General features: G+C 38.4%; 1 protein-coding gene across 1 annotated transcript in view; it reads right to left on the bottom strand.

The window, feature by feature from the left end:
* Positions 1–23,200, bottom strand: part of ESR1 (estrogen receptor 1) — a 249,106-nt gene that overhangs the window by 62,890 nt on the left and 163,016 nt on the right. Inside the window, exon 6 of the mRNA XM_082668953.1 lies at positions 15,911–16,049. Coding sequence (XP_082525079.1) covers positions 15,911–16,049 — 139 coding nt within the window. The remainder of the gene's footprint in view (positions 1–15,910; positions 16,050–23,200) is intronic.

The following is a 23,200-nucleotide window of genomic DNA, read 5'->3' as shown; positions in this document are numbered from 1 at the left end:
AAACCAAATTCAATAATACATTAAAAGAATCATATACCATGATCAAGTGGGATTTACTCCAGGGATGCAAGGATGGTTCAACATTTGCGTATCAATCAATATAGTACACCACATTAAAAAAATGAAGGATAAAAATTATGTGATCATCTCAGTAGATGCAGAAAAAGCTTTTGACAAAATTCAATATTCATTTATGATTAAAACTCTCAACAAAGTGGGTATAGTACCTCAACATAATAAAGGCCATATATGACAAGCCCACAGCTAACATCATACTCAATGGTGAAAAGCTGAAGCTTTTCCTCTAAGATCAGCAATAAGAAAAGGATGCTTTCATCACTTTTATTCAACGTAGTATTGAAAGTCCTAGCCAGAGCAATTAGGCAAGAAAAAGAAATAAAAAGTATCCAAATCAGGAAGGAAGAAGTAAAACTGTCACTATTTTCAGATGACATGATATATAAAACCCTAAAGACCAAAAAACTGTTAGAATAAATGAATTCTGTAAAGTTGCAGGATTCAAATGCAATATACAAAAAGCAGTTGCGTTTCTCTATGTTAATAAGGAACTATTAACATATAGCTCCTTATTAACGTATATTATGATGCATTTACAATTGCATCAAAAAGAATAAAATACCTAAGAATAAATTTAGCCAAGGAGGTGAAAGACCTGTACACTGAAAACTATAGGATGCTGATGAATGGAATCGAAGAAGACACAAATAGCTAAAACTATATCTCATGCTCATGGACTGGAAGAATTAATATTGTTAAAATGTCCATACTAACTAAAGCAATCCACAGATTCAATGCAATCCCTATCAAAGTTCCAATGGCATTTTTCACAGAAAGAGAACAAATAATCCTAAAATTTGTATTAAACCACAGAAGACCCCAAACAGTCAAAGCAATCTTGAGAAAGAAGAACAAAGCTGGAAGCATCACGCTCCCTGATTTCAATCTATATTACAAAGCCATTGTAACCAAGACAGCATGGTATCGGCATAGAAATAGACACATAGATCAAGGGAACAGAACAGACAGCCCAGAAATAAACCCACACATATGTGGTCAATTAATTTATAACAAAGGAGCCAAAAATATACAATGGGGAAAGGACAGTCTCTTTAATAAATGATGCTGAGAAAATTAAACAGCCACTTGCAAAAGAATTAAACTGGATCACTATCTTATACCATACACAAAAGTTAACTCAAAACAGATTAAAGACTTGAACATAAGACTGAAACTATAAAACTCCTAGAAGAAAACATAGGTGGTAAGCTCCTTGACATTGGTCTTGGCAATGGTTTTTTTGGATTTGACACCATAGCAAAGGGAACAAAAGCAAAAATAAATGAGTGGGAGTACCTCAAACTAAAAAGCTTTCATACAGCAAAGGAAACTATGAACAAAATGAAAAAGCAACCTACCAAATGGCAGAAAATATTTTCAAATCATATATCTGATATGGAGGTAATATCCAAAATGTATAAACAATTCATACAATTCAATAGCAAAAAACCAAACAATCTGATTAAAAAATAGGTACAGGATGTAAACAGACATTTTTCCAAAGAAGATATACCAATGGACAACAAGTACATGAAAACGTGCTCAAACACCACTAATCATCAGGGAAATGCAAATCAAAACCAGGAGATATCACCTCACACCTGTCAGAATGGCTATTATCAAAACGAGAAGAAACAGGAGATTGGTTCGAGGTGGCAGAGTAGAAGGACGTGCTCTCACTCCCTCTTGCGAGAGCCCCGGAATCACAACCAACTGCTGAACAACCATCAACAGGAAGACACTGGAATTCACCAAAAAAGATACCCCACATCCAAAGAAGGAGAAGCCACAATGAGATGGTAGCAGGGGCACAATCACAATAAAATCAAATGCCATAACCACTGGGTGGGTGACTCACAAACTGGAGAACACTTACACCACAGAAGTCCATCCACTGGAGTGAAGGTTCTGAGCCCCACGTCAGGCTTCCCAAACTGGGGGTCTGGCACAGGAGGAGGAATTCCTAGAGAATCAGACTTTAAAGGCTAGCGGGATTTCATTGCAGGACTTCGACAGGAATAGGGGAAGCAGAGACTCTACTCTTGGAGGGCACACACAAAGTAGTGTGCACATCGGGACCCAGGGGAAGGAGCAGTGATGCCATAGGAGACTGAACCAGGCCTACCTGCAAGTGCTGGAGGGTCTCCTGCAGAGGCAGAGGGTGGCTGTGTCTCCCCATGAGGATAAGGACACTGGCAGCAGAAATTCTGGGAAGTACTCCTTGGTGTAAGCCCTCCCAGAGTCCGCCATTAGCCCCACCAAAGAGCCCAGGTAGGCTCCAGTGTTGGGTTGCCTCAGGCGAAACAACCAACAGGGAGGGAACCCAGCCCCAGCATCAGCAGACAAGTGGATTAAAGTTTTAATGAGCTCTGCCAGCTCTACCCACCACCAGTCCCTCCCATCAGGAAACTTGCTCAAGCCTCTTAGATAGCCTCATCCATCAAAGGGCAGACAGCAGAAGCAAGAAGAACTACAATCCTGCAGCCTGTGGAACAAAAACCACATTCACAGAAAGACAGACAAGATGAAAAGGCAGAGGGCTATGGACCAGATGAAGGAACAAGATAAAACCCCAGAAAAATAACTAAATGAAGTGGAGATAGGCAACCTTCCAGAAAAAGAATTCAGAATAATGATAGTGAAGATGATCCAGGACCTCGGAAAAAGAATGGAGGCAAAGATCGAGAAGAGCAAGAAATGTTGAACAAAGACCTAGACGAATTCAAGAACAAACAAACAGAGATGAACAATAAAATAACTGAAATGAAAACTACACTAGAAGGAATCAATAGCAGAATAACTGAGGCAGAAGAACGGATAAGTGACCTGGAAGGCAGAATGGTGGAATTCACTGCTGTGGAACAGAATAAAGAAAAAAGAGTGAAAAGAAATGAAGACAGCTTAAGAGACCTCTGGGACAACATTAAACACAACAACATTCGCATTATAGGGGTCCCAGAAGGAGAAGAGAGAGAGGAAGGACCCAAGAAAATATTTGAAGAGATTATAGTCGAGAACTTCCCTAACATGGGAAAGGAAATAGCCACCCAAGTCCAGGAAGCACAGAGAGTCCCATACAGGAAAAACCCAAGGAGAAACACGCCAAGACACATAGTAATCACATTGGCAAAAATTAAAGACAAAGAAAAATTATTGAAACCAACAAGGGAAAAACGACATATAATATACAAGGGAACTCCCATAAGGTTAACAGCTGAGTTCTCAGCAGAAACTCTACAAGCCAGAAGGGAGTGGCATGACATATTTAAAGTGATGAAAGGGAACAACCTACAACAAAGATTACTCTACCCGACAAGGATCTCATTCAGATTTGATGGAGAAATCAAAAGCCTTCCAGACAAGCAAAAGCTAAGAGAATTCAGCACCACCAAACCAGCTCTACAACAAATGCTAAAGAAACTTCTCTAAGTGGGAAACACAAGAGAAGAAAAGGATCTACAAAAACAAACCCAAAACAATTAACAAAATGGTCATAGGAACATACATATCGATAATTACCTTAAACGTGAATGGATTAAATGCTCCAACCAAAAGACACAGGCTCACTCAATGGATACAAAAACAAGACCCATATATATGCTGTCTACAAGAGACCCACTTCAGACCTAAGGACACATACAGACTGAAAGTGAGGGGATGGAAAAAGATATTCCATACAAATGGAAATCAAAAGAAAGCTGGAGTAGCAATACTCATAGCAGATAAAATAGACTTTAAAATGAAGAATGTTACAAGAGACAGGAAGGACACTACATAATGATCAAGGGAACAATCCAGTAAGAAGGTATGACAGTTATAAATATATATGCACCCAACATAGGAGCAACTCAATACATAAGGCAACTGCTAACAGCTATAAAAGAGGAAATAGACAGTAACACAAAAATAGTGGGGGACTTTAACACCTCACTTACACCAATGGACAGATCATCCAAACAGAAAATTAATAAGGAAACACAAGCTTTAATGGACACAATAGACCAGATAGATTTAATTGATATTTATAGGACATTCCATCAAAAACAGCAGATTACACTTTCTTCTGAAGTGCGCACGGAGCATTCTCCAGGATAGATCACATCTTGGGTCACAAATCAAGCCTCAGTAAATTTAAGAAAACTGAAATCATATCAAGCATCTTTTCTGACCACAACTCTATGAGATTAGAAATCAATTACACGGAAAAAAACGTAAAAAACACAAACACATGGAGGCTAAACAACACATTACTAAATAACCAAGAGTTCACTGAAGAAATCAATGAGGAAATCAAAAAATACCTAGAAACAAATGACAATGAAAACACGACCATCCAAAACCTATGGGATGCAGCAAAAGCAGTTCTAAGAGGGAAGTTTATAGCAATACAAGCCTACCTCAAGAAACAAGAAACATCTCAAATAAACAATCTAACCTTACACCTAGAGGAACTAGAGAAAGAAGAACAAACAAAACCCAAAGTTAGCAGAAGGAAAGAAATCATAAAGATCAGAGCAGAAATAAATGTAATAGAAACAAAGAGAAAAATAGCAAAGATCAAGAAAACTAGAAGCTGGTCCTTTGGGAAGATAAACAACATTGATAAACCATTAGCCAGACTCATCAAGAAAAAGAGGGAGAGGACTCAAATCAATAAAATTAGAAATTAAAAAGGAGAAGTTACAACAGACACCGCAGAAATACAAAGCATCCTAAGAGACTACTACAGGCAACTCTATGCCAATAAAATGGACAACGTGGAAGAAATTGACAAATTCTTAGAAAGGTATAACCTTCCAAGACTGAACCAGGAAGAAATAGAAAATATGAACAGACCAATCACAAGTAATGAAATTGAAACTGTGATTAAAAATTCTCCAACAAACAAACGTCCAGGACCAGATGGCTTCATAGGTGAATTCTATCAAATATTCAGAGAATAGCTAATACCCATCCTTCACAAACTCGTCCAAAAAATTGCAGAGGAAGGAACACTCCCAAACTCATTCTATGAGGCCAACCTCACCCTGACACCAAAACCAGAAAAAGATACTACAAAAAAAGAAAATTACAAACCACTGTCACTGATGAACATAGATGCAAAAATCCTCAAAAAAATACTAGCAAACAGAATCCACAACAGATTAAAAGGATCATACACCATGATCAAGTGGGATTTATCCCAGGGATGCAAGGATTCTTCAATATAAGCAAATCAATCTATGTGATATGCCATATTAACAAATTGAAGAATAAAAACCATATGATCATCTCCATAGATGCAGAAAAGGCTTTTGATAAAATTCAACATCAATTTATGGTAAAAACTCTCCAGAAAGTGGGCATAGAGGGAATCTACCTCAACAAAATAAAGGCCATATATGACACATCCACAGCAAACATCATTCTCAGTGGTGAAAAACTGAAAGCATTTCCTCTAAGATCAGGAACAAGACAAGGATGTCCACTCTCACCACTGTTATTCAACACAGTTTTGGAAGTCCTAGCCACGGCAATCAGAGAAGAAAATGAAATAAAAGGAATACAAATTGGAAAAGAAGAAGTAAAACTGTCACTGTTTGCAGATGACTTGATACTATACATAGAGATGCCACCAGAAAACTACTAGAGCTAATTGATGCATTTGGTAAAGTTGCAGGATACAAAATTAATGCACAGAAATCTCTTGCATTCCTATACACTAATGATGAAACATCTGAAAGAGAAATCAAGGACACACTCCCATTTAGCACTGCAACAAAAAGAATAAAATACCTCAGAGTAAACCTACCTAGGGAGACAAAAGACCTGTATGCGGAAAACTATAAGACACTGATGAAAGAAATTAAAGATCATACAAACAAATGGAGAGATATACCATGTTCTTGGATTGGAAGAATCAATATTGTGAAAATGACTATACTACCCAAAGCAATCTACAGATTCAATGCAATCCCTATCAAATTACCAAAGGCATTTTTTACAGAACTAGAACAAAATATTTTAAAATTTCTGTGGAAACACAAAAGAGACCCCAAATAGCCAAAGCAGTCTTGAGGGAAAAAAACGGAGCTGGAGGAATCAGACTCCCTGACTTCAGACTATACTACAATGCTACAGTAATCAAGACAATACGGTTCTGGCACAAAAACAGAAATATAGATCAATGGAACAGGATAGAAGCTCAGAGATAAACCCACGCACCTACGGTCAACTAATCTATGACAAAGGAGGCAAGGATATACAATGAAGAAAAGACAGTCTCTTCAGTAAGCGGTGTTGGGAAAATTGGACAGCTGCATGTAAAAGAATAAAATTAGAACACTCCCTAACACCGTACACAAAAATAAACTCAAAATGGACTAGAGACCTAAATGTAAGACCGGACATTATAAAACTCTTAGAGGAAAACATAGGAAGAACACTCTTTGACATAAATCACAGCAAGACGTTTTTTGATCCACCTACTAGAGTAATGGAAATAAAAACAAAAATAAACAAATGGGACCTAATGAAACTTAAAAGCTTTTGCACAGCAAAGGAAACTACAAATAAGATAAAAAGACAACTCTCAGAATGGGAGAAAATATTTGCAAATGAATCAATGGACAAAGGATTAATCTCCAAAATATATAAACAGCTCATGCAGCTCAATATTAAAAAAACAAACAACCCAATCCAAAAATGGGCAGAAGACCTAAAAAGACATTTCTCCAGAGAAGACATACAGATTGCCAAGAAGCACATGAAAAGCTGCTCAACATCACTAATTATTAGAGAAATGCAAATCAAAACTATAGTGAGGTATCACCTCACACCAGTTAGAATGGGCATCATCAGAAAATCTACAAACAATAAATGCTGGAGAGGGTGTGCAGAAAAGGGAACCCTCTTGCACTGTTGGTGGGAATGTAAATTGATAGAGCCACTATGGAGAACAGTATGGAGGTTCCTTACAGAACTAAAAATAGAATTACCATATGACCCAGCAATCCCACTACTGGGCATATACCCAGAGAAAGCCATAGTTCAAATAGACACATGCACCCTAATATTCATTGCAGCACTATTTACAATAGCCAGGTCATGGAAGCAACCTAAATGCCCATTGACAGATGAATGGGTAAAGAAGATGTGGTACATATATACGATGGAACATTACTCAGCCATAAAAAGGAATGAAATTGGGTCATTTGTAGAGACGTGGATGAATCTAGAGACTGTCATACAGAGTGAAGTAAGTCAGAAAGAGAGAAACAAATATCGTACATTAACGCATATATGTGGAACCTAGAAAAATGGTACAGATGAACTCGTTTGCAGGGTAGAAGTTGAGATACAGATGTAGAGAACCAACATATTGTCACCAAAGGGCAAAAGTGGCGGGGGGTTGGGGGCTGGGGGGATGAATTGAGAGATTGGGATTGACATATATACACTAATATGTATAAAATGGATAACTAAAATGAACCTACTGTACAAAATAATTAATTAAATAAAATTCAAAAAAAAAGAGAAGAAATAACATGTGTTGGTGAGGATGTGGAGAAAAGGGAACCCTTTTGTGCACTGTTGGTAAGAATGTAAATTGGGCGGCCGCTATGGAACACAGGATGGAGGTTCCTCAAAAATTTAAGAATAGAACTACCATATGATCCAGAAATTCCTCTTCTGGGCATTTATCCAAAGAAAATGAAAACACTAATTTGAAAAGATATCTGCACTTCCATGTTCATTGCAGCATTATTTACAATAGCCAAGGCATGGAAGTAACCTAAGTGTCCATCAATGGATGAATAGATAAAGAAAAAGTTTATATATATACATATATATAATGAAATATTATTCAGCCATAAAAAGACGGAAATCCTGCCGTTTGTGATAATATGGATGGACTTTGAGGGCCTTATGCTAAGTGAAATGAGTCAGACAGTGAGAGACACGTCGCAGTATGATATCACTTATATGTGGAATCTTAGAAAAAAACAAATCCACCAGGCTCAAAGATACAGAGAACAAATTGGTGGTTGCCAGAGGAGGATGGTGGGCAAAATGGGTGAAGATAGTGAAAAGGTACAAACTTTCAGTTATAAGATAAATAAGTTCTGGGGATGGTAATGTACAGCCTCGTGACTACAGTTAATAAAACTTTACTGTATATTTGAAAGCTGGTAAGAGAGTAGACCTTAAAATTTCTCGTCGTAGGAAAATATATAAGTATTTGTGGTGATGGATGTTAACTCGACTTACTGTGGTGATCATTTTATAATATCTACATATATCAACTCATACGTTGTATACATGTGTTGTACAATATAATGTTATGTCAATTGTATCTCAATTTTTAACACAGTGATGGAGGAAGCTAAACTAGACATGAATGATGTGGGGTGTGATGGAGGCTTTCTTATAATGTCTTGCTTTTGCCTGCATTCATTTGTACACCAATATTACTCGACCACTAGACAGTGAGTTCCCTGAGGACAGGTCTGCCTCTTACACATTTTTTTCATATCCTCCAGTATCAGGCAGAATAGAGACATGGACATACTCAATAAATATCTACTGAGTTGACTTAAACTGAATCCTAACTAACACAGACTTGAAGTTGTGTTATCTCCCTTTATCAATGGATTTTAATTGCACTCATTAAACAAATGAGGATCTTTCCAATTCCGACTATGGAAAAGCAGCTGCGATTAAAGCAGATATGAGAGAGGGATTACGTGATTACCTCTATGTAGCATGTGTGACTTAAATAATATCAAGATATTTTAGAACTGTCAAAAATATTATGATGATTGTATTTTAAATCAATTAGCAAGTTTAATTGTTAACAATTTATGGCAAATGCAAAAATAATGTGGTAGGTAAACATGTAAGAAAAGTTAAATTAATCTCTTACACAGGATTAATTCTTTGGTTGGAATTATGCCTTTTCCTCTGGGGCAATTTTATATTAAGTGGATCCTTACTGTTTATAGGCTTATTCCTCTTGAGGAGTTAAAGACTTGTGGCTTAGTAGCCTTTATAACATAGCACTGCTTAATTGCTTTGCTTTTAAGGAGAAATTTTGATTTGAATGTTTTGTTTTTTACCTTTTTCCAGTAGAACCCCTACAGGCGCTTTCATGATTGAAGGTCTTGTTGGTCAAATTGACTTGTTCCAAAACTCCAATATGTGTGTGTGTGTGTTTAGTATTTTTATTGAGATATAATTCACATATCACATAATTGACCCACTTAAAGTGTGTCATGAAATTGGGTTTTAGTCCAATAGATATTTTGATACCTTTTCAATCAGAGATAGCAGTAATATTAGCAGCTTGGCTAATTTCTCTCTTCTTTGGGCCTCAATTTTTCTCCTCTGCAGTTTACAGTTTCATATTCCCAGGATTTGTCATAACTCTGCACCAAAGACTTTAAAGAATCAATCAGTTGGCATCTGCTGTTGAGGAATTAAGGACTCAGAACTGGAAAGAACCAACGGATCCAGCGCCAACAATACAAGCTGGTAAAACCCTTTGCTACCTGTATTCTCACATAATGAATAAAATATAGTATAGAAGACAACCCAACACACTACTGTACAGATTAAAGAGGTTACATAAAGGTTGGCTTCCTTTCTTTTCTTTCCTCATCCAATTCTATAAGGTAGAGCAAAAAAAAAAAGTTATGAACAAAGTTCTTGGGATATGAATGGGCCATATAGGGATGCAAACCAACACAAGCCTGGAAAGTTATGAGGGGATCCAGCAAAGCCACTGGAGTAACCGAAACTGTCTCCTGCCCAGGACTGACTTTGCTGAGGAGCTGATCACTCCCCCACCCACCTGCTGCCCCTGCTATTATAACATCCCCCTTCAGTAGAGCATATATTTTTCAGAGAGAAGAAATCTAAAAAGGGAATATAAAGGGAGGTCCTTCTTTTTATGCCCAAGAAACCTTTAAACAAATTACATTCTGAATTTATCAACTTACTTCTGAACTTTCTTTTTTCACTCTTCCAAGTGAAAAAAATCTGCAAAGAATTTACATCAAATTTTACACAGGAAAAAAATTTAAAAGGCCAATTAAAAAAAGGCCAGTAAAAGCATTTGCTGGAAGCATTGTTTCATTTGCATGTTTTTATCTGCATGTTTTTTTCTGAAATATTTACAATAAATAACTTGAAATGAGCATGCTCTTGCTTCTAGAAAATGACTTTTTTTTTTTCAGTTTAAAGTGAATTTATGGTCTGAAAACAGTCAGCTATTTAGTAGAAGAAGCAAAATGTTCTCTCCAGTGCAACAACCTGTTTTTCTCTTACGGAAGAGAACTTATTCCTATTCCATGCCTACAAGTCAAAGAACTTTCTGTTGTCCAATATTATTTCCTACAGACAGAGCCTCCTGATGCAGGAGCGATGGAAAGAGCTAGATCAACAACCCTCTGGCCAGACGCTTGGTAGAGGGAATATTCTCCTTGTCGAGTTAAGCTTTGCTTTCAAATGGATGAATAGTTTTTTTTTTCTCTAAGAGTGAATAGGAATCGAAAGAGAGTGCTTTGGCTTCACTGAGAAATCCGCAAATATTTCTCAGAATTTGTTAGCATGGATGGCGCCAGCAAAACAGAATTTAGACAGTGCTCTGGGAACTGGATAGTCTCAGCGAACTGGCAATTCACACTGTGTCCTCTAACATCACATCTGCCTTCCAGCGATAGCAAACTTTACTCCTGCGAAAACAAAGCGATCCCACAAGGAATGACTTATATTGAACACTTTTGCTTCTGTTTTCCGTCTCTGTTTTTCCAGGGTGAGCACTCAAGCAGGACTAAACGAAGAGGTGCATTCCTAGTTGACACAGGGGACATATTTTGTGTTTTCTGGTGCCAAAACACACCAAGGGATTAGGTGCTAGAATGGAAAATGAGTTTTCTCCATTTCCTGATTACTTTCACAGGTGTTCTTATTATCTTTAACTTCCCTCTTATAAAATACACACACACACTGAGAGAAATTACTGGGTTCTCTACTAATACCTGATAATAAGCTTTATTTCTTGGTTTTCACAGGAAGAGAAGACTGCATTAAGTGCTTGGAACTCACTGCTGCAAGATACAGGGAAGAACTGGAAACTGTGGGTAAGCTAAGTGGCAAGGATAACATTACCCTTCAAGCATATGACTACCAGGAAAGCTATAAACTACCAGAATCAAGATATCATGGGTTATCATCGGGAGTAAATCAAGCAATAACTATTTTGAAACGGATGCTAGATAGGAAATACAGTCCTCTGCTCACAAGTGTGGGATGGTAATCCAGCAATTTTTTTATATTCCTATAATCACTAAACCCCATTTGCCAATACTAACATTTGAGTAATTACAAGGGAAGACTGAGGTATATTCTATCCTCTTGATAGCCTTGGAAAGCAAGGCTGGATTTGCAAAGAAGGCTTAAGAAAACAGGATATCATTGTAATCTATCGCAGATAAACCCTTGTCTCTAGTTAGCAACGTTGATAATCCCTGGGTGACAGGACTCCTTGGGACTTCTGGCTTTCCCTTGTCCCCAGGTCTATGCAGATGTAAACACCCTACGGAGGCCGACTTTGCAAAGGTAGTATCACCAACCCTGAGATAAAATAAAAATGATGCAGCTAACACTCATCTTTTGCTTACCAGCTCTCAAATACTTGGCTTTAAAACTCATGGATTTCTACATTTTGTTACAAAAAATGTTTACAATGTGCAAAAGGATGGAAAAAGAGCAAAACAGAGATCAAGGTGACTGATGTTAATCAGAAAGCTGAATGTTATCAAAAGGGTTGGGAGCCTGCAAGGCGAAAACATAAACAGTGCTCTCAACTATCACTCAAAAGTCATCTTCCAGATGTATAAAATTTCAAATGGGTTGCTGGTCACAATATTTTTTACTGTTATACATATATCAATGTCATCAAAAGCAGTTATCTTCTAATACCAAGAGAGTAATTTAATAATATTGAAATTTTATAATATTTAGGTACATGTTAATAATTAGAAAAATATAGAAAATTATATACTATAGGCCATATTTAAAAAATAATATTATTTATATATTTTTCTAATCATTAACATGATTAGAAATGTATGTATGTAAATGTTCTTAAACATATTAAGACCTGGAGGATTTTACTCCATAGTGGGTCTAGTGATGGAAGAAAAATAAGATCCTCTGTTTATCTTCATTCGGAATTTAACAGGTTTGTGGAATATAAGCAGAAGTATAAGCATAAGACAAATGCACTTAGTAATTTTAAAAATCCTTTCGAAACAGATGTATCTTAATTTCTTCAAAGTCTAGAAGGGTCTAAGCCAGGAATTAAGTAGCCCTGAACAAGAAGTGAGTGAGTTTGATGACAAGAACAGTTGAAATGACCATCAGAAGACGTGGCTTCTCCTGACTCTGCCATGAGCCACCGGGGGACCCTGGCCAGTGCAATTAACACACACTTATCAGGGATCATGGAAGACTTTGTTCATTGGAGGGAACAAAAAGGCGAACAAGATCTGGTTCCTGCCTGTGTGAAGTTCATGAGCTGAAAGGGAAGATAAGACATACAGTCATAACTTACAGGTGGCAGAAGGAGAATAAGAGAAGCAGAAACCAAACCCCATGAGAACATAGACAAAGAAAAGGCTACTTTCTGGCTAAAGAGGAGAGAGTTTGGAGGAAGGTTTTCTGGAAGAGTAACATCTGAAATGGCCTTAAAGAAGGTCCCAAGATTCTGACAATGAATCCTAAAGGTACAGGGCCTTTCAGAAGCAGTGGAAAAAAACCTTGAAGAGTGAAGTCAAGTTCGTGGCTCTCGGGCTGCAGTCAGGGCCCAGGTGTTTGTTAGCCTGGAAAAGAGCCCACCAGGCTCACTTAATCCCCAGAACTCCGTTTTGGACTCAAAGCCACTGGCCTTCCTCATTACATCATCTGACCCGCTCTGCTGATGTCTGTGTCTGTGACACTTGCAACAGGGATTCATAATTATCAAGGTAAGAAGTCTAGACAGAACTTTCTAAAGAAGGCAGAGAGCCAATGGAAGCTGAATCAGGAAGCATCAGCATCGCAGCTGTGCCTTAGAAGGAAGCCTCTGGCAGCCCTGTGGGAAGAGACTGAAGGAAAGAGGGCCGGTGGCCGAGAAAGACAGCACTGGAGAGGCAAGCCTGTGGGGAGGGCTGACTTGGACCTGTGCTAGGGGAGGAATGGCGACAAAGGGGAGGTGTGGATTTCAGAAACAGGGCAGGAAGGATTTGACAGTTAACTGGATAATCTGGTGGGGGAAGTGGAATCCATGGTTAACTTGAACTTGACAGCTTCAGTGTCTAGGTGAATGCCACTAATAGAAAAAAAGAAAAGGAACAAACGTGGTGAGGAAGATAATGTATTCAATCCTGTGAGTCTGAAGAGCTTATAGGATTTTGAAATGGGAAAATCTAGAGTAGTGGTTCTCAACCAGGGACAATTCTGTGCCTCCCTTCCCCCCGCCCCCCCCCCCACAGGGGACATTTAGAAATGTCTGGAGACATTTGGGGTTGTCATCTCTGGGGAAAGGGATGCTGCTACGAGAGCATCTAGTAGGTTAAGTCCAGGAATGCTGCTAAACATCCTAAAATACACAGGACAGTCCCCTCACAAGAAAGAATAATCCAACCAAAAATGTCAATAGTGCAGAAGTTGAGAAATCCCGGTCTAGAGGTAGCAGGAACTTCCTATCTGGAATTTTAGAAGGTAGGAATGGAGAGAAATGAGAACTCTTAGTCACTGACACTGCAGTGAGAAACATGGGAGAAAATTAAGCACACTGACAGTGTGTGGAAAAGAAAGGCAGGTGGTTGGTAAGATCCTACACAATATCACCTTGCTGGCAAAATGAGTTTCATCGGGGCGAGGTGATGTCACAAACACTTTCGTATCTAAAATGCAATGACTGATGATTGCTCTCAGGAAGTGTGTACCTAAGAAGGTAAACATGGATGAGGTAGTAACTCAAGGGACACATCAATTCAGTCAGGAATGTCCCCAATATCCTAAACCCTGAAGACACCTTCCAGTCTACTGTGGAGAAACACTGTATGTGGTCTATGATTTTCATCTGCAAATTTATTATAACTTGGTCATGGAACGACATGACTGTAACAGAAAAAATTGAAAAGCAGCAGAAGAAAAAGGAGGAGGAGAAAGAAAAGGAGGAAGAGGAGATAGGCCAAAAAAAAAAGAAGGAAAGAGGAAAGCGAAGGAAAACAGGAAAAAAGAGGTGGAAGAGAAAAATGACAAGAGAAACAAGGGAAGGGAAGGGAAGGGAAAGGAAGGAAAAGAAGTGAAGAAGCACTGTAGAGACATCCTCTAAAAGGCAGGCTCAATACCGTGCGAGGGCAGTTCTACGGAACCAGACCAGTGGCCGCTCTCAATCAGTCCACAGAACTGTGATACGGGCCTATATTCCACGGAAAGAAAGAGCTGCTTCTTGAACAGCATCATCACTGTTGATGACGCTATAATAACACAAAATGATGAAAGAGTAACCAATACGTATACAATTCTCCAGTATTTAAATAAATAAATGTTGCCAGAACTCTGTTCCAGGTGGCTTGGCCGGTGTAGGAAAGGAAGCCAGAGCGGGACAGGAGATGAGGGGGCAGCGTGGTGCTCCAAAAGGAAGGAAAGCCCAAAGGTGCATCGCGTGCAACCTGGCAGCCTTGGACTGATGAGCAGAGGCAAAAAATGTCTGCAAGGAACAACTAGAAGACGGATCTTTCCCATTCAAATGATTATGTCGTCCGTAAAGACAAGGTACATCTGGTAACAAAAGGTCACAGTAGCAGACCAGAGAAGGCATTGCTGATGAGGAAGGAGTGTGAAGGACGTGTGCGCAGGGCAGGAGCCAACATGAGTGTGCCAGAGACAGACAGATCTTGAATTCCAATCCTGGCTCCACCATCGGCTAGCTCAACGCTCTTTGCAAGTAGCAGAATGTCTCTGAAACCTAGCATCCTTTCTGGTAAAACGTGAACGATAAGGCTTCCAGGAGTGCTGTGATGATTAAATGAGATCGTGTATGTAAAGTATTCAGCACAGCAGCTGGGGCTGGGTAGGGACTCTGTTAGTGGTAGCTGCTGTTAAATAATGTCTACATTCAATTACTCTAAGCAATGACTGAATAAGAAAGAATAGGACCCACATTACAAGTCAACCCAAATAGAATACAGGAAATAAGGTGGCACATTTGAAAACTGAAATCTTCATTTTCTAAAATAAGCAAGTTAACTTGTATGAATTCATAAAACTGGAAGTGGCCTTCAGAACTCTGTTCAAATTTCTTCATTTACTGATGGCAAAATTGGAAAAGGAAATGAAAAGTCTATTGTGGTTTGGATGTACATGAGGCAAAAAAAGATTTTAATTAAAGGAAAGTTACTCATCGTTCTTTTATATAACACAAGATGAAGGTGACGTTAGAAAATTACAGTTCACAATTTTGTAAATACACACAAATACATATGTGTATATATATTGATACATACATATGTGTATCTATATTGATACATGCATATATGTATATAGAAATATACACACATATATACAATATACATGTATATTTTAGAAATGAGAGAGCTAATCTGGGGAGCCATCAGGCAGACAGTTATCCTTAGCCTTCTGTGAACTCGACTACCCTACATCACCCGAACACACCCATTTGTAAATATATCTGATAAAGTTCTTGGAAGCTTCGTGCAATGCTGAATAAAGGAGCTTCAGGATCAAACTGGTGATTATCAAGAACGTGCTTCCCCCAAACTACAGCGAGGTCACTCACCTGTCCAGGAGCAAGTTAGGAGCAAACAGGAGCTTCCCTGGGTGCTCCATGGAGCGCCAGACAAGACCAATCATGAGAATCTCTAGCCAGGCACATTCCAGAAGGTGGACCTGATCATGGAGGGTCAAATCCACAAATCCTGAAACAAGACAAGAAAACCCTGCTGACTCAAACGAAAAGTAATGCAACCAGGGATTTGAAGTGGTAGGGTCTATTTTTTTATTAGATGGGAAAACATAAATTAAAAGCACACAGTAGAAAAGTCAAGTAACTATTTTTTAAACCTAGCATATCAATGAACTTTACTGTGGCATTTTTTTAATGTCTTAGTGTCATATCTACAGAAATATACTAACTTAAGCAACCCACTTAGTTTTCTATAACGTTCTGAACTTAGTGTTAAAATGTGTATGCTTTTTACTTAGACATTTCTAATAGCCCTATGTGATCATTACATTTCATTTCTGTTTCAGCTGAAGATATTTAGGTGCAGGAAATTTAAATTACTTGCCCTAAACCAAATAGGAATTGGAGCACAGGCAGGACCAAAGTCACTAAATTTCTACCTCTTTGCTTCATCACTAAGCCATGCTCTTTTTTTCACACCATGGAAAAGAAAGACTAATGCAGTAGAATGTGTAAATAAATCACTCGGGAGAGAATGAGTCAGATGAATAAAAGTGACATTATGGTTACTTCTGGTAATAAACACTAAAAAGTGCCCGTGTTTTCCAATGGCGTATTGGGAGAGTAAAGCTTTCTCCAATCATCACTGACAATATGGTGGATGCCTAATAGTAATAATAATAGTGAGAAGAAGGAGAAGAAGGGGAAAGAAGAGGAAGATCAATTGATTGAGCCTTTACTATGGGTTAGAAGCGATGCTAAGTACTTCCCATACCAATTTTTAAAGTATTTATTAACACAATAATTCTCAGAGGTAGGAACTCACGGGGATATCATTTTACAGGTAAGGAAACAGATGTTCAGAGAGCTTATATACTAGTTAAGGTCAGAGATGGAAATATAATCTCCAGAACCTATGTCCTTGACCACAAGTGACAGTGCTTGTTATGTGCTGCAATTGATTGTAGACTTTGGATCAAGTGACTAAATAAATCTAACCACACAAATTAAGACATGCCAGAGTGACAAGGGCATTGCATAAACAAGATGTCCATAAAGTTTGCTCCTTTCCAAATCGGTTCCCTGTTCTTTTGTCCTGAGGTACCCCCATCACATTTCCTTCCTCTCTCTCTCTGCCCTCAACCCTTTGTTCTCTCTTATCCATGAGATGGGTTTAGGAATCCCATTTTTCTTTGTCCTCTTCTTTAATTTTTTCTCACTAGTATTATACTTTTATTAGTTATCTATACTTGTATTTACTAAAAAGCCAAAATGTAAGTTTATTTTCCTTAAGCAGTAGTAGCGATGGTTTGCCTACTGAATGTTTCTTCTTGGGGGTGTTGATTAAAGAATCAGCATGAAACAATTAGCTCATCATTTCTTATATACTTAAGTGCCATCTTTCATATAATCCTTACCACCAAGTAGATGATGATCCACATAGAGAAACCCAAGGTGGAGAAAGACCTCAGAGTGTAAGCCCCCGCTAGCCACCATCCCATAACCAAGCCTCATTAACCCTATCTTTGAAGTAACCATAAAATTATTTTTCTCCTTTCTATATTTCCACCATTACTGCATTTATTTAATTCTCCAAGAGTCTCTCATCTTTTTGCCTTCTTTAACTCAGCATAATTATTTTAAGACTTACCTATGTTGTTACGTGTATAACTAGTTGATTCTTTTCATTGCTGAGTGGTATTCCACTCAGCAATAAAGAACAGTTGATTCTTTTTATTGGATATAGCCAATAAATAAATACAATTTATCCTTTCATTGGATATTTGATTAACTTCAGGCTATTACAAATAAAATTGCCATGAGCAATCTATGTACAATTGTTTGTATGGACATATGCTTTCATTTCTCCTGGGTAAATATTTAAGTGTACTATGGCTGGATTATAAGGTAGGTATATAGTAGGTATATGTTTAACTTTTTAAGAAACTGCTAAACTGTCTTCAAAAGTGATTGTTCCATTTTACAACCCCGACAGCAATGGATGAGAGTACCAGTCTCGCCACATCTTCAGCCAATACTTAGTATGGTCAGTCTTTTTCATGTTAGACATTCTAGTAGATGTACAGAGGTATCACACTGGCACTGTGATTTTAATTTGCATTTCCCTAATGACTAATGATATTGAGCATCTTTTCATGTGCTTCTAACAGATCATTATCTTACACTATATTCACATTAATTATGCATGTGTCTGTAAATCCTTCTAGACTATGTACTCATTAGAAGCACAAAATGCATAATTCTATCAAATTCTGCTTTTTTCACATCTACATTTAGTGCACCTTCTGCTACACCATTCAGCCATGCCAAGGCCAATTAACAGTGTAGCATTTATCAGAGCAAGTGTCTTCCCACTGGAAAGGGTGGGTTTCAGTCACACAAAGCAGGACTTGCAACTGGAGAGAAAATGGGCAGTTCTGTTCATAAGAAAAACTAAGGGACTAAAAAACAGTGACTGGGTTTCAGGACTCCTGGGAAGAAAAAGGAACAGATATCCCTACACCTTGGAACTGTTTACCTATAGCATGCTTTGGGTCAAATGGACTAGCCTTGCTCTGGAAGAAGCACTGCCGAAGGCAGCAAGAAAGGCTTCTCTTTCTCAGTAGTCAACGTCTAATGGGATAAACCATCTCCAGTGAGCAGTGTTTATAAGGAAAACTCACAGGCAAGTTTTAATTCTTTAAGATTTCATCCCAATTTTTCAGATAGTCTCATAATAGCAATATAAACCTACCCTATAAATCAAACTCACTTTCAGAAATGTTAACATTTGAGAGGTATTTTCTCTCTTCTCATGACATTCCCTGTTTGATGTGGAAAAAAAATGTAACCCTGTGATAATGTCACCCATAATGAAACCTACACAATGTAATTCAATACCCTCCATGAGCCCCAAACAATCACGCAGGATGACATTTAGAGGGTATCTCGAGAGAGAACTGCAGCCATGTAACCAATCAATTTTGGAAAACCAAAGGAGCACTTTCTGGTAGCAACCTTACATATTAAACTGAATCATACTTTTTAATTCTCACGTCAAAACTTCAGTGCTATTTAAGTCAGACAGTTTTAGTGGTTTTTGGGGAGTCTCAGAAGCTCACCATAACCATTTGTACCACAGAGGTCTGGTGATTATGAAATCTGTCTGAAGTATGTCTGTTAGTGACAGTTTTCAGTCTGAATCCAGCAGAATTGCTGGGTGCTTCTGTTGAAATGATGTAGATCTCTCAAAAAGGAATAGTCTCTTTAATTATCTTTCCCAGCTGTGCATATTGCCTGCAGACAAGGGTTACTGTGTCTCTTCCAAAGTGTCCTCTGCAAGTTCCTGGGGCAGGGCTGCAGGGAGTGTGCAAAAACTGTCAATTAACCTTCTCAGTGAACGGGAGGGCTACTGAAGGAAGTTACTGGATGGAGTGTCTCTTCCAATATACTGATCTCAATATTATTTTAACCACACAGGAGCTGCATGCTCTTTTGGTGTAGAATAAATGTCCTTTAATATTCTCAGTTCATATACAGTGAAGAAAAATAATGTAATAAATCCCAAACAAAATTATACTGGGTCAACTATCTATAGACACCGAGTTTCAACCCTTTGGCTTATTTTCCTTCGAAACAGGAAGAATAATCTATTATGCAACTTCAGCTGAATCTATCATAACTTAGAGGCATGCAGCAATGCCTTTCTTGAACACTTGAAAGTGTGGCCAGTATGAAGGTGGGAGCTAGCAGCATCTAGGGGATGTGAATAGAGGCATCAGTGACAGAACTTCTTACAGGTGACACAGTGAGACATGATTTACCCCCCATCACTTAGGGACTCTCATTTAGTGCCAGTGGCAAGGGGTCTTCAGGGCTGTGGAATCCACACCAGTGGGGTAGAATGCATACCTCAAAAGTAGTAACAGTAGTTTATTGAGACCAAGTGAAATCAGCTGCAAGGAAATCTCACTTTATAAAATAAAATTTTAAGAGAAAGCGAACATGAGCCTTTTTCTCTAGTCTGCACTTACAGGTCTAGTAATAGAGTATCCAGAGATAGGATATACTGGAAACAGACAGAAACGCTTCAAGTCCTGTTCGCCACCTGTTATGTGGGCAGGGATCTGATGAAGTTGAGGAAGGCCTCTTTCAGAGAAAAAGAGTCTCTCCATACAGACAAGCAGCTAGTTATTTCCAGTCTCATCACCAAGTAAAGATATTTCTGCCTTCTTTCTTCGTTATAAGGTAACTGTTTTGCCTCCAAGATTTTCCACTGCGTTTTGACTGTGAAAGGAGCTCGTGGCATGTCTTCCCCCCTCCCTTGGGCCTCATGAGATCCTAAGCCCTCTTCCCCACTCTGCTAGGGACTGCCATACTAACTGCTTAATTTGCCTTGGCACACAGGAGATACTTAAAGCCTTACCCACTCTTACTGGGTGTGGCAAGACACGGCAAAGTGTGCCGAGAGCCTGAGGCAAAATGACTAATATAATATGAATGCCCCTTAAGTTCTGCAGTGCTGTTGAGTAAAAGAGAAACCAGAGTGGGTCTTCAGTAGAGGCATGAGAAAAAAAATGAGGGCTACAGTAATTGTATTTCTTATTTCCATGGAATACAATCTATATGTTATAGATGCAAAACAAAGCAGAATCTCTGTGAAGAAAAAAGCAACTTTTTCCTGGGGAGCAGTTGTCTCAAAACTAGAAGCCAGGTGGTTGGTTCCCTTAGTAAATCCACTGGAAAAATATTAGTTTCCTGACCTTCAAAAAATTAATCATGTTCTCAGTCATATGATGACCCCAGTGTTCTCCAAAATGTCAGTTATGTTGCCCATTGCATTCTTTCTGTTTTGCCTTAACTCAGTGAAAGAAGATTTAAATAATTCATCTATTTTCCCCTTGATGCCAAAATAAAATAAGGGTTTTTTTTAAAAAAAAAAAGAAAGAAAGAACATATGGAACATGAGATTGTAGCATAAATCAGCTACAAACTGAATAAAACTTGGGATTTCTGAGAGAAAGCCTATAGAACAGATAATGTCGGAACAACCTAGATCCCAGCTCAAATGCTAAGCAGTCTTCACATCCTCCATTTTGTTGTTGTTGTTTTTTTTCTTTTTATCCACAAGATAGTAACTTAATGCCATACTACGAACCATGTACCTCATGGTATAGTTGACTATAACCTCCCTCCTCCAAATAAAAATATGGAATCTCCTTCATATGCAGCCTCATTATAGAGAGACCCATTAGAACTGTGAGTCTCATTCTCTAACGCTTTAAGATGTCTCCGTAACATATAAGCATTGAAAAATTCTTTTCTAAGAAATGAGTTTAATCCATTTAAATAAATAATGTAATATACCACTCTTACCAAATATGTACCACTGTTATAGAATAAAATGGGATGAGACTATCACTTGTTTAGACATCCTGAACCACAGTGCAAGAACATGGGCCTCCTACCAATCCTGCCCCACATCACATCCCTGTGTATTCTGGCTTCCCTCCGCTATAATAAAAGGAAGTGTTCCCAGGCCCCCTCTGGCAAACATCACCTATCCAAAGCCCTTATGCAAACACCGTACTCAATATCCACCTTGCCAATACCAAGCGGACACTTTCCAGAGGCTACAACAGCCTCACCCTCAGGCCTGATTATTAGGTATTTCCAAGTCACTTCCCAAGATGTAACTCTTTGGAAGGTACACACCCTCCCTTCTCCCCCAACAGAATGAGGAGGACAGAAGTAATTAAAAGACAATGAACTGAAAAGACACGTAGACCTGGCTTGAAATTATTCCGTGGCCCACGGTCAGTTACTTAAGGTCTCTGAAAGCTCTTCCCATCTGTAAAATAATCACTTTGGGTTATTGTAAAAATTAAGGAGTTAGCAGATGTCTCAGTTCCAGAGTGGCTACTCAATGAACATTTGTACCCTTCCCTACTTCATCCCAACAGGCTGGAACTTCTGTCCAGTAGAAGGGAAGACCACTTTTGCAACGTACCAAGAGAAATGTTTGGTTTTAAAATATTGGAGATTTAGAACTTCAAACTTAAATAGAGCACTTTGTGTTTGCCCTAAATCATGACGTCATGTTGTGTTTTCTGTTTATTTTTTCTTTTTATTTATATGTAAAAAATAACCTAATAAAAAGGATAAAAGACTTCCTGGACATCAAACAGTTCTTACAAAACAACATTTTCATGATTTAAAAGTGGAGGGAACATGAGCATGTGGGTTATATTTCTCCTAAAATACATATGTGAAAAAATGAAAAAAGAAAGCACGTTTGGGCTTTTATTATACTCAAAGCATTTCAAGATGTTTAGCAAATCCAGAATGCAGCTGTCCTCATGCACCCCTCCCCGACCAGCCCCAATATAAGTGGCCCATGGCTTTCTATTGAACTCAGCAGACCTCCACTGAGGTCCTTTGTTGCTCCTTATTTGCCTTGGGGTAGAGAGAATGAATCTTACCCTGAGGTGACTACATGCGTTGGGAAATAAAGTGGTATTCTCAAGGCAATGCTAAGCAATAAAAACCAGTGGTAAGTGAAGAACTGAATGTGACAAAGTTGACGTTTTTAAAATCTGTCACGTTTAGCATAGTTGACAGCCAAATTAATTTGAGTAAAGATCGAAGAATTCAGTCCAGAGGTTTTAAAATAAACAAAGGTACTGCCTTTAAAATTACTGGAGCGTCCTTCAAACACCCCTTACTTAGAAGACCATACGTTGAAAGAATTACAGATGATGAAAGTCATGATATCTATATAGATCCACGAACTTTCCAATCTTGACTCTGCAAACTGACAAGAGTGTCATGTTTTAGCTGACACTGTATGATGAAGACGCTATGACATCATTACTAATCCCTTCAGAACAGTGCAGCAAGAGCTTAACACATTTTACTCTGTGACTTATTTTTACGTGTACAGATTCAAAGGTAGAGTTTCTAAGGCACATCCAAAAGAAAAACCAACACCCCTGTCTGCGGTTATTCTCCTTCTTCCCCAGTTTTATCTGAATGAAAGACAAACAACAGAGAGCTTGCTTGGGAGGATCTGAGATATTTCCCAGACATCTCTCTTACAATGCATACATGAGAGATAAACTAAATGCAGAAAATTGTCCTTCCTCTGAAAAGATCTTAGGTATA

Source organism: Grampus griseus (genome assembly GCF_964374135.1).
Source record: "Grampus griseus genome assembly, chromosome: 13".
NCBI lineage: Eukaryota > Metazoa > Chordata > Mammalia > Artiodactyla > Delphinidae > Grampus > Grampus griseus.
Note: the sequence above shows the minus strand (reverse complement) of the source record. Positions and strands in the feature narration are given on the sequence as shown.